Source organism: Peromyscus maniculatus, chromosome 12 (assembly GCF_049852395.1).
Source record: "Peromyscus maniculatus bairdii isolate BWxNUB_F1_BW_parent chromosome 12, HU_Pman_BW_mat_3.1, whole genome shotgun sequence".
Classification (NCBI taxonomy): Eukaryota; Metazoa; Chordata; class Mammalia; order Rodentia; family Cricetidae; genus Peromyscus; species Peromyscus maniculatus.
The window spans coordinates 76,939,076-76,951,762 of record NC_134863.1 but is presented as its reverse complement, the minus strand read 5'-3'; the positions used below and the strand labels follow the sequence as shown (position 1 = coordinate 76,951,762).

The 12,687-nt window shown below is 44.4% G+C and overlaps 1 protein-coding gene across 1 annotated transcript in view; it reads right to left on the bottom strand.

Annotated features, from left to right (window-relative positions):
* Bach1 (BTB domain and CNC homolog 1) overlaps positions 1–12,687 on the bottom strand; it is a 37,732-nt gene continuing 25,045 nt past the window's right edge. The window contains exons 4-5 of the mRNA XM_006987932.4: positions 11,792–11,998; positions 1–3,883 (exon numbers count right to left, since the gene is read on the bottom strand). Coding sequence (XP_006987994.1) covers positions 3,440–3,883; positions 11,792–11,998 — 651 coding nt within the window. The 3' untranslated portion in view covers positions 1–3,439. The remainder of the gene's footprint in view (positions 3,884–11,791; positions 11,999–12,687) is intronic.

Here is a 12,687-nt window from a genome sequence, read left to right as displayed (position 1 = left end):
TTCAATTAAGAGCAGTATTAGGAACTTTATTTAACTGTCAGTCTACCACCAGCATCTAATACTTATATTTTGACACATTTAGACAAGCATATTAGGAAGAAAATGTAAATTAAATATTATAAAGTGTACTTCTAATGAAACATGGGCTTAATAGGTCATGAATATATAAGTTCAGTGGTTTTATTGCAGTTAGAAAAATTATATTATGAAAGATACAAAAAAATCAATATTATTATTTCTGTTTATTTTACAATCAGTATGCCATCTTCTATCATTATGGCTTTAAATTTTCATTCTACCCAACAGGTGCCAAAGAATAGTTTAGTACATGCCTTAATAAAACAGTTAAAATATTTACAAATTCAAAATAGATGTTTTTGTAACTGAAAGGTTCACCTGAGAATTCACTGTAACATCGCCGTTTGCTTCTCTTTTGTTCCAAGTTGTTAATGTGGCCGAGTGTCCTCACACCATCCCCACTATCCCCTGTATCATATATATTGAATTCCTAACTTAAAACTGGCTAAGCATCAAGCTACAGTAAATTGTTATAAAGCCTGCAGGTGGACAACCAATGTTATATCCATATTTGTTCTGAATATAACAAGTTAACAAAGTATTTGCTTGTAACTATAGGATTCAAATAAGGGGTAAAAATTTAAGATGACATTATTGTATTGAGCCAGACATGACAACTTTAAAAAAAAAAAATCACCAGGCATTGAGAAGGCTAGATCATACAACACGGAGCAATGATTGTGTGACTAGGCAAAACACAAACTAAAAACATTGTCAAAACACTGCATGAAGGAAAAGGCATACGTTGTACACATATCCTATCATTTGTCTTCGGCATCCCCCCCCAAAAAAGAAATATTGCCTTAAAACAAATTTTCTTAGAAAAAATTCACGTTAAAATAGGCATAAATGTGTAATGCTATGCAATATACAGAAAACTTACCCACCTTATGGCCAAAAGACAAAGGTAAAATCTTTCCTGTCCATCTAATACAACTTGAAAATCACATAGGTATGAGGTAGTGTAGTTACTTGTATTATATGCTGGCTGTTAAAAGTAATGCTAAATCTTAAAAAATATTACACTTGGCCAATTACCAAACACCATTAAAATTAACCCTTAATGCTAAACTGTTCATAGGTAGAGAGAAATTTAAACCAAGTGTCTTAAAAAAAAAATCTTTAAATTGAGGAGAGAGCTAGGTTTTATCATAAAATGTTAAGTAACTTTCCAAAGCAAACATTTACAGTTACATTTAAAGCAAAAAAAATTGTCATATGTACACACAAAAACCGGTGGCGGACAGCCGAGTGTACAGTGAGGTAGGAAATCAAGGATTCCATTGGCTTGTATAGGATTTTACACTTTGTAAACCAGAGAAATTCTCATATTATTTTGTGTTAAGTTGAAATCTAAAATTACAAGTATCAAATAGCTGCGTGGGGACATATACATATGTACACAGCTCTTCTGTAACATGGGATGCACTGTCACAGCGAGCATTCTCTCCCAGAAGGACTGAGTGGACTCTTCAAAGTTTCTAGAAAATAATTCTTCCAAAGACAAAATACACACTATCCTTCCTCCCTCCCTGCACCCCAAGAAAAAAGGGCATCATCTGACAACTATGAAATTGTGAAATATTGATGCTGGTCCCCGAACCTTCTCAAGCAAACGTCAGCTTGCTACCGGCCGGATACCACACTCAGTTGGCTCTCTGGTGTGAGTGCCCCCCCCCCCATTAGATGCAGCAGACAGTGAAGGTCAGTCTCTTTCAGATATGTGACTTGGAGAGATGAAGTCCTATTGACTGGTCCCCTGTGCTTTCAAACAGGACTCTACAAATGCTTCTGGAACATCCTGAGAGACTCCTTCATCAGAGGTGTTTGAGAACAGAGATGCTTCACACTTCCCGATTTTTTCCTATTGTCAAAATCCACTTCTACAGAATGTTATGAGATAGCTTGAAGATTAGCTCCTTCCCCAAAGTCTTAATGAATTTCCTATGTACCTTTTACATGTAGCTTAAAGAAGCTCTCAGAAGATTTTGAATATCCTGTTTTGACTGTAACCTGCCTCATGAGATTGGGTTTGGAATACCCCAAATCTGCTATCAGCTTGGTACTCAGAACATTTCCAATTTTAAGGCATTTCACATTCCTTGAAGAGGGATATTGAACCTATATATATATATATACAGGTTCCACTGCTGAGGTCTACAGTGTGAGATTCCAGAATGGTTAAGAATTACTGCAAAATGGTATGGGGTAGATGCTCAGATTATTATAAATTCATTTTCTACCAGCATTAAAATAAGCACAAGACTGACTTTTCAATGTCCAAGTCAAAGTGATGTGTGTGCCTTTACACCACACCAAATAGGGGGTGGGAAAAAAGAAAAGGATTCAATCTGCTTCTCAAGTGCCAACCCGTAACGGACTGAGACCGAATTCCATGGTTTCCAACGGCAGCAGAGCTGTGGATTCACGTCTGCTCCGACAAGGCTTTTTACACACCACAGCTCTCCATTAGGATGCCAATGCCCTCTTGGGCATCGGTGACCTGCAACGAGATGATGTGCAGCCTCTCACAGTGTGCAGCTTTCCAGAGCTGTGGCAACTATGGTTCTGGCCAGCTTGTGCACACTCACACCATTCAGCCTCACTCCCATTTCTTCCTCCAGGGGACAAGAAGGGAAGAGAAAGCTCCTACCTGGCCTAGACATGGCAGAGACTGCAGAGGAAATGACATTTATCTACTGCTTATGCAGCCAGAAATTCTAGTCAATACTGAGGAGAGGAGGCCTCCAGCTCGGGCCGGCTACGGCCCTTCACTAAGTCCTGCCAAGGCAGCCTCGGGGTCACCAGGTCCAGCCCATGCTGGACTTTGGTAGAAGCTGAGGAGCGGAGCGTCAGAGTTCAAAGATGATTTCTTTTCCACGTTCCAGCTCTACACAAACACTTTCAGAGCTGATGATACCACCTTCCTGTCTACAGGAGTTTGGGATACAAGCTCCTGAGTGACACCACCACACTGCTTGGGGAGAATTTGTCTTTTTGATCAGTATACTGCTGGAAGGTAGATGCTCGAGCTTCCGCAGGCCAGGCAGACCGTGTGCACATGCTTTGAGCTGTTGAAACGGACACAGCAGTTTTCACTGTCGTGGTTACTTTTGAATACTGGGAGATTATGACTCTCTATTTTCACATGTGATTTTTCAGCATCCAAGAGGTAAATCATGTCATATCGCCTGTGAAAATCAAGGGGAACTCAGGGTCACCTCAAAAGAGAAATCCCCTCAACAGGAAGCTACCAGGGGGAAGCAGGGCTCCTAAGCAAGAAGGCATGGCCATACGCAGCTCTCGAGACAATGCCAACACTTCAGTAGGAAATCCACGGGCTGAAGGGTGCTCACGCGGTTTACTCATCAGTAGTACACTTGTCCGTCATCTGCTGACAGAAGTCTGAGATCCCGCCACTCTGCCGACAGGGTTCTAATAGTGTGGCCTGCTCCAGGGCAGCGGCAGCGGCTGGCGCCGTCGTCGGGGACTCGCGCGCCAGTTCCTGGCCTGCCTTGCTGCCCCCTGGCCCGCGGGGAGGTGGTGCAGCCGGAGGCGCATCAGACAGGCTGAAAACTGAAGGAAAGGCAAGTTCACCATCGGGAATGCTTTTTCCTTTCTCAGAAATTAAAAAAGAGAGCGGGCAGTCTGAGGCCGAGTACTTGGCGAGGATCTGAATCTGCTCTTGACTCAGGGCGGCTTCCTTGCACACTTGTTGGCAAAGTCCCGTCAGGTTCTGCTTTGTTTCACCCAGCGTTGACAAGATGTGATCTCGTTCCTTCAGCAGGCTCTCCTTTTCGCTTTGCTGTGCAGAGGGAGAGAGAACACAATGGCTCGTGTTTATTGGGTCCACCGACACTTCGAAGGCAATCAAACATTCAGCATCTACCGTGTCTTCACACGGTATTGCTTCCCTTCAATCAACTCCAATACACACCCACATCAACTCACCCCAGAGACACTGGCGCATCAGGGATTACGTGCAGCACTACTCACAGGAGCTAAGTCAGAGGACTGACCGAGGTGTTCAGCCACAGAGGAAGGGATGAAGTGGCATAAATACACAATGCAATTTTTTTCCACCATAGAGAAATGAAGTTATGTGACTTGCAGGAAAATAGATGCAACTGAAGTTTGCATTAAGTGGATTAATGCTACAAGCCACAAAAGTATACAACGTGGGATTTCAGCTGATTATGACAAAGCTAATACCTGGAAGAAGCCAAGGGCCTTCCAGAGGTCAAGCTGAGGCTCAAGGAGCCATGGTGATATTTGGCTTTTGATTATCAGCCGTTTCCTGCTATGAGTTTCTTGTGTGCTGTTGTAGCTTTTCCATCATTTATTGGGCACCTTATCCCCTCTACTAAAGGAATAATTGGATAACCTTGTGTGCTGACAGCTATGCACAGCCAGAACCCCAGTTCAAGCCTCCTGTAATTATTGTCATTGGCAGCATCCGGCCAGGACCGTCCCCAGATGGAGGAAAGTACCTTATCAGAGATGCCTCTGTACTAAGAACAGACTTAAGTGTCCAGACTACCCGTTTGAGAAGGCCTGATGGATGTGCCAATTTAAGCTTAACTACTGCCTTTCCCAAATCTTTCCTGTAGTTCCAGATCTCCCTTTAACTATCACCAGAGGCATCTACCTGTGCACAGGTTGCCTAACGACTGAGCACACTTTCCCCCACCCTGCAGAAAAACAGCAGATAGCTTGGATAGGAGCCACAGGGGGGAAAAAAAAAAAAAGGCAGTTTTATTTTCTCCCATTGACCTAGCAACTTATAGATTCTTAACATTTTCTACCAATCACATTTAAGACTATAGTGGAGCACATAAGATCCCTCTTCTTAGATATTACCTGAATTTAGCCTTTAGTTAATTCATTAGTCACTTCCCTTTTGGGTTGCAAATGATAATTAACAATTACTGCCCCTCTATGTGATTCTTATCACCCCTCCGTTTGACCCTGGAAGCCTGGCTTTGCACTGCCAAGGGAATACTGCTTGTAAGTGTATGTATAAATATATACATACACACTGGGACTCCCTGGGCACAGGAGGACGGAGAAGAAGATAAGAGCTCTGTGTGCTGAGATTCTATTTCCCGAAAATAGTCCTCGCTGTTCGTAGTTTTCTCTCCTGAGCCCCTGGGACGTGTAATATTAAGGTGGGTCCCTCTAATATTAAACAAGAAATTAAGCCAGTGTTCGAAACACAAATGTTCTCTCTCATATGTAGGTCCTAGATTTTAGATAAGACACATAAAAATCACATGTGATATGAAAGCAGAAACAAAACAGGCCTAGAGAAACAAAGGAGCCTCAATGAGTGGAGGTGAGAGGAGACGTATTCAGGGAAGAACATGCACTTGCATGGCAGCATCTCATGTTGGGTAGTGTGGTACCATGCACCAGGAATGCGTACAATTTAAAATTGAACACAAACATACATGTTAAATACCCAAAGCTCAGGATCCTTCCTCCAAAACTCCTACAGACAGGCCTATGTTGGAATTCATAACTTTTCGCTTTATAGAAAGATAACATAGGTGTGCACACGAGTGCTCCAGTGCGTGCGGAGTTAGCACCCATCATTAAACATCTTTCCACTTTTAAATACAACACTGAAATATCAAATCAGGCAGAAAGCACGGGGAAACTATTTATAGCTGGTTATCAGATTTGACTGGCTTCTAGCCAAGATGCTAAGACAAACTCACTGTTCTGAGTGTTTGAATTTGAACTGTGGAAAAGTGTGACCTTGACTCTGTGCAGACACCAACATGGTGTTCTTAGTTTAGCCCCAAGATCCACCCCTCTGTAAGACTCAGCTAATGCCTGCTTTCCTGTGCCTATGAGCCCAAGACTATGGTCAATGTTTTTAAATATGCCTCTCAGCTATATAATCCACACAGTGAGTTGGTAAAGAAGGAAGACTGTAGCATATCCATAGATAGGATGGTTGGGAAGCGAGTTTCTATACTATAAGGAGTGGAGGGGCTAATCTGAGTTTGTTTTCGTTAGTGTGGTTTTTTAAAATCTCTACAAGTCCACCACAAAATGTTTTCAAGTTTTCCCGGCTCTGTCCCTTCTGCCCACATCGGGAATCACCGCGAACAGCGTGCCCCTTCCCACCCATATCCTGCCTCCGCTTTCACACTCCACCATTTCACTTCTGACCTAGAGTGAGCTGGGCAACCTCATCCTCAAGCTGCTTGTAAAGTAAGAGTAAATACATGTTAGCAGACGGCCAAAGGTTTCACCTGTGAAGACGATAGGACTCGTGTCTGAGGGAGCCAGGGGCCACCCCTGTCTGCTCTCTGCTCAACGGCAGGTTCTGGAGAGCAGGAGATGCTGGGGACACTGAGATGAGGTATTCACAGGGATAGTTTCTAACTGTAATGGTGAATGTCCCCTCAGGCACAAAAACAGTTTAAAAGGCAGTAAGAGCTTTGCCGGGTGCATAAGTAGATATTACAGCTGCACACATAAATAGCTCTACAAGGGCATGTGAGAATTCAATTATTAATTGTTTTTTCAAAATATTCAGATATATAATTTTTTAAAAAGGAATTCCTTCGTTACAAACACAATATAAATTTTTATAATGCAAAGTAATTCTCCAATTTGTTCAGATTTCTAGATTTGTTTCAAAATAAAAATAAGAGCAGGTCAAGAATGAACATGTGCACACTCGTGTGTACGCTAGGTCTACGTTCAGCCACTTCCTCTTACACAGAATCTGTCAGTTACAGGCTTCAGATAAAATCAAGCTGCAAGTGTCAGGGGACAAGAACAGCACTGACTTCTATTCCTGAGAAAAAGTAATTTTAATGCCATTTGTACCCTCCCTTCTTTGGACCTCTCTCAGAAGCTCATCTGAATAGAAACAAAGACCCCAGAAGAAGATGAGAACCCTCTTTTCTCGTCTCTTGGTTCTTCTATCAAAGCTGAGATGAAACCATTCTAAATAGCAACAGAAAAATGCCAAGCGATGTTGGCCTTTTAAATTAGGAAAGATTAACTTTAACAGTGACCATTTGGGCTCCCTCCCACAAATAGGAACCAACGCTTAGAGATGGCACTAAGATCATAAATACTATGTAATTTCTGTATCTTCATGCAAATATCTATCTATATGATCCCTCCATATTCACATTCCTCCTGCCCGACTAAGTAAGAAATGACTCCATTCATTAAGAAAATCCAAGAAGAGTCTGGGGAGATGGCTCAGTGGGTCAAGAATGCTTGCTGCCTAAGTATAAGGATATGAGTTCGAATCCCCAGAAACCTCTCGAAAAGCTAAGTGTGGCCATACAACTGCTGTGGGCCCAGTGCCGGGGTGGGGGGAGGGGAGAGGGGGAAGGAGGGAGGAGGGAGGAGAAAGGAGGGAGGACTACTGCGGCTGTGGCCAGTCACTCCAGCAGAAAAAGGGCAAACTGCAGGGCTGGGGAAAGGCCCTATCTCAAGGGGGAAAGGCAGAGGGCAATGGAGAAGGGCACCTGATATCTTCCTCTGGCCTCTCATGAACACATGGGCACACACAGCAAACATACATGCATGCATTGAGTGTACACACACACACACACACACACACACATGCACACACACACACACACACACACACACACGCACACACGCACGCACACGCACACACACAATTTTAGAAATTAGAATGTCCCACAGAAGATGACTTGTGCCCAGAGCTCCAGAATCTTTCGTCTGTTCCTCTCACTCCACGCAGCTCTTACATGGCCACACCTGCAGCCATTAACTGGTGTTTCCATTTCATTCTAATTTTAAAACGTAAATTTACCACGGCAAGTCAGAGTAGTTGGTAAGTAGTAAATTAACGGAATCCAACATAGTCACTTCATAGCATTAATTATCAGCACCCCCCAAACAAAGGTGGTTCAGGAGTTCAAAGCCAACCTAGGAAACTTAAGTGAGACTCTGCCTCCAGACCTTTTTCAAAATGGGGGCGGCAATAGTTCGGTGCTTACTTTTAACATGCCCGAGGCCCTGGGTTCAATTCGGGGGAAAGAGGGGGGATGATGTCTAAGTACCCCAACCCCAAAACGCAACCTAACTCCTTAGGATTACAGTCATGTGCGGTCTTTGACAGGAACATGTTCTGAGACATGCTTTAAGAGGCCACTGGGCCACGGCACAAACATCCCAATGGTGCCACCTGCACCACAGCTGGGCCGAGATAGCGCCTGTTAGCTCCGGGGCCCCAAGCTTGAACAGCGCGTTCCTGACTGGAGCCGAAGGCGGCAGCAGCACACTAAGTGTTTGCGTAGCAGCACCTATCTAAACGCGAGAAGGGCAGAGTGAGGATGTGGCTCAGAAGGTTAGGAATGTACACTTGCACGGGCCTTGCACAGTGCAGCTTGCAGGCCCGGACGCCGCTCTGGGTGGGAGCGCGGGCCGGTGAAAGGCCTGGGAACAGGACCGCGGACACCAGGGCCCCGGAAACTACGCATTCAGGCCCTGCCAAATGTTTCAATGTTGGGGTTTTTTCTTCAGGAATAAACTTAGTTTATTATAAATTGTCTCCTTTATACTTTAATTTTTTTTTTAACTTTTGACTTTTTTGAAATAACACTCAGCTTACAACACAGAAAAACAAAACAAAACAAAATCAAATGGTGATGACAGGGAGTTCCGGGCTTGTGCCTAAAATAAGTACAAACGCTGTGCAGCTATACCAAAGTATTTCTCTGTCCTTAGCCCTTCTCTATTTCCATTTTTCCTTTACTCTTTAAAGTGTTTCATTAAGAACTAAGACACATGCACTGGCCCAGCCTGCATCAGTGTCCCCGATGACACCGCCACACTTTGCCCCTCTGGAGGGTCTTCAGGGGTGTGACACACACGGACCTGCCCCTGCTGTAAGAGCACCAGGTCTGCCAGACCCGTCCTGAGGCCCTGCAGAGAAGGCTCGGCCTGCAGAAATCGGTGCAAGGTGGTGTGCTTGTCTCCGGACTCCATCCTACCTGCAGATGAGTGGGTAACGGACACTCCTCTCCGTGAGGGAAGCACTCCGGGGTGGGGGTGCTTTTTTTTTTTTATTACTATTACATTTATTTACTTGGAGGGGGTCACGTGCCATGACACATCTGTGGTGATCAGAGAGCAGTGTGTGAGAATCCTCCTGATCCACCGTGTGGGTCCCACGGGTTAAACTCAAGCTGTCTGGCTTGGCGCCAAGACCTTTCCTCACCGAGGCAGCGTGTTAGCCTGGGAGCTGGGAGCAACCCACTCACGGGTTCCTGGATGCATTGCGGGTTCTGGTTCCCCGCTAATCACAAGACCTGGCTCCTTTCTCTGGCCTCCACCACCGCAGCTTATTCCATCCCCTCTTCAGATGCTTCCTGGTTTCTAGCCAGAGTCCAAATCAACACAACAGGTAAATGGGAAGCCAGCCATGTTGGCTTCTGAGTTCACAGAAAGGTCTGAGGAACTACCAGCCTTGCACTGGAAAGCATGGATCTTTCTGTTGACCAGATGAAAGAAGACTTCTGAGCTGGGAAGGGAGGGGAGGAGGGCCTACCGGAGTTCACAGCTGTGCTGGTTAGGTTTTGTCAATTTGACACAAGCTTTCGTCATCCCACACAAACAGACCTCAACTGAGAAAATACTTCTGACTGACTGGCTCATAGGCAAGCCTGTGAGGCATTTTCTTGATTAATGATTGATGTGGAAGAACCCTGCCCATTGTGGGCGGTACCACTGGTCTCCTCTGCCTCAGTTCCTGTTTCCAAGTTCCTTGAGTTCCTGCCCTGGCTTCTCCTGATAATAGACTATGATGTGGAAGTGTAAGCCAAATGACCCTTTCCTCAAGTTGCTTGTGGTTGTGGTGTTCATCACAGCAATAGAAAGTGAACTCAGATGACAGAAGACATCAGGAAGGAAGCCAACAGAGGCTGAGAAAACCAAATATAAGTAAGTGATGATATGGTCGTACCAGGAAATACTAGTATTTACTGAGTGCTAACTCTACAGTAGGTACTTGTTGGGAGTTCTTCTGACACATTAATCCATTTGCTCTTCACAAATGAGCATCTTAACTGTAAAGTGGGAAGTAACATTATCCCACCCACATCCACACTTTAGACTGCATCTCCTATCCTCCCCATCACCCCAGATATATGGTCCAGCAACCCAGTTTCTGTATTGGCCCCCAAATATGGAACCTTTGAGCCAGGCAACGGAGAATCGCCAAGCTACTTTCAAACACACAGCACATTCCCTGTGCATGAAATAGAGTAAATCTTCATCAGTCTTGTTTATTTGTAGGAGAGTGAGAAAACTGGGTAAATGCTACAGATGACTATAAATTATGACCACTTGAGGGGAGGGGGAGGGGAAGGGGGAGAGAGGGGAGAGAGGGAGAGAGGGAGGGAGGGAGGGAGAGAGGGAGGGAGAGAGGGAGAGAGGGAGAGAGGGAGAGAGGGAGAGAGGGAGAGAGAGAGAGAGAGAGAGAGAGAGAGAGAGAGAGAGAGAGAGAGAGAGAGAGAGAGAGAGAAATGTAGGAAGCAGCAGAGAGCACTGTAGTTCAATCTTACGCCAGCTTCTAAGAGTTGCATGTGGACCAAAGTGCGAAATGCAGCTATTACAGTAACTAACAACAAGCAACACTCTATAAACTCATCCATCCAGAGAAGCTGAGCACTGAAGTGGGATAATAGGAAAGGTTACAGTGCGGAAAGGTATGCGTAGGCCAGCTGGCTGTGTGAAGCTGTTCTGGGGTCCCAGGAACTCTAGTTACTCTGCATTCTCATCCCATTTCTCCTTCATCTTTTTAGTTATACTATACCCTTTCCCTAAAGTACATACATAGTATGTACATAATAAAAATTTATGTTCCACTACTCTGAAAACCACAAAGACATCTTTTCCATTATACTGTTTCTAGTCTCACTCAGAGCTACAAACATTCATGCTTGAAGACCAGTTACAAACACAACTTTAAACTGCCACCCATGATTAGCAAGGACACAAAACCGAGTATCTGGGGACTCTTGATTGCCTCCAGGCTGCTGCCCTGGTGCATGGCCCATAGACAGCCCTCAGCTGGCCTGGTACCAGAGTTTCCTCTCACACAATACTTTCACCAACCACAGGAGGGAAACAGAAATGGGAGCAAATTAATATATCTTCCAGTTAATTTATGTTTTGATGCTGGAAGAGACAGGTCCGATAAGCAAGCACTCCTCACACCGAGGAGCTTGCTGTATCTCAGAAGTTTCTATTCAAACCACAACTTCACCTCGGGATTGTTCCTTGGCACAGAGACACTGGCTCATCTGCTTGGTTTTGGTATCAACCCAAACAGGTAATTCAGGTCCACAGTTCTACCCAACTGGAAAACAAGCTTTTATAGACATCAAACATCATAAAGTACTGTATAATTACTTTAATCTTTATCCAACCACTAAGGATTAGAAAGAAGTCATTAAATTGAAAAATCATTAAAAAATAAAACAACTACCCAGAAAGAGTTCCCCACCTCCACATTTGAGTACATCATGCTAGAAATGTAGAATGCATACATAATCAAACAGTCAATGAAAACCTTGTTCTACATCTTCTAATCTTTCTACACACCTTAATTTCTCTTAAAATGGTATTTGGGATTTCAGTAACTATTTATTCTACAAAATCAAAGAGCTGGGATTTAACAACATCAAGAAACCCACCCACTCACCAGCTTCTCAATCTCTGACTCCAGGTTCTGAATACAGTCAAGCTTCCTCTTGCGACAGCGCTGCGCAGCGATTCTGTTCTTACTCCTTCTGCGGATGTCGTGGATACAGTCCAGCTGCTCTGGGGTCAGCTTGTGCATCTTCAACAAGGACTGGAAATCATTCCGGGAGAGCGAAATGATTCGTTGAGCATTAAATGGCAGTTTTACCTAGGATGTGAAATAAACATTAGGAACTACAATGAAGACATGTATTGCACATTGGCTACAGACGAAGACATGCGTTATATTTTTCAGGGGGTTTAAGACGGTACCAAAACAACACAGACCTTGGGGCTGGAGGGATGCAGAGGTTCTGAGGGCTTACTGCCCCTGCAGAAAAGCTGAGTTCTACGCCAGCCACCACATCAGGCAGCTCACTACTGCCTCCGACTCCAGCTCCAGAGAGCTCCTACCCTCTGCTCTCTGTGGGTACCAGCATACATGTGCACATTCCCACACAGCCACACACATAGGCATATGCACCTAATTAGAATAAACCCTTAAAAAACAGGCCTCTGTGTCCAGTTTCTACACAATCCACCCCAGAGGAACTCAGAGTTCAACTGACAACTGCCCTGGGGAAGCGGTTAGAAGTCAGACACTTGAGCAAACGAGACGTTCCCATCACACAGCACTGCACTCAAAATGGGAATTGTCTTACTAGTCTGTATTAGCATGGACTTGACTACCTACTATGTTAGCAACTTCTCGAAGTTTCTGCCTAAAGTATTTTTAGTATGTGCTCCTCATTTCCCCAAATAAAACCCACTTTATCTTTGAATATTACCACACAGCAGTGACACTACACAGTACTGGAATAATTATGCTAGACATTGCTATAGCACTTCAGAAAATTT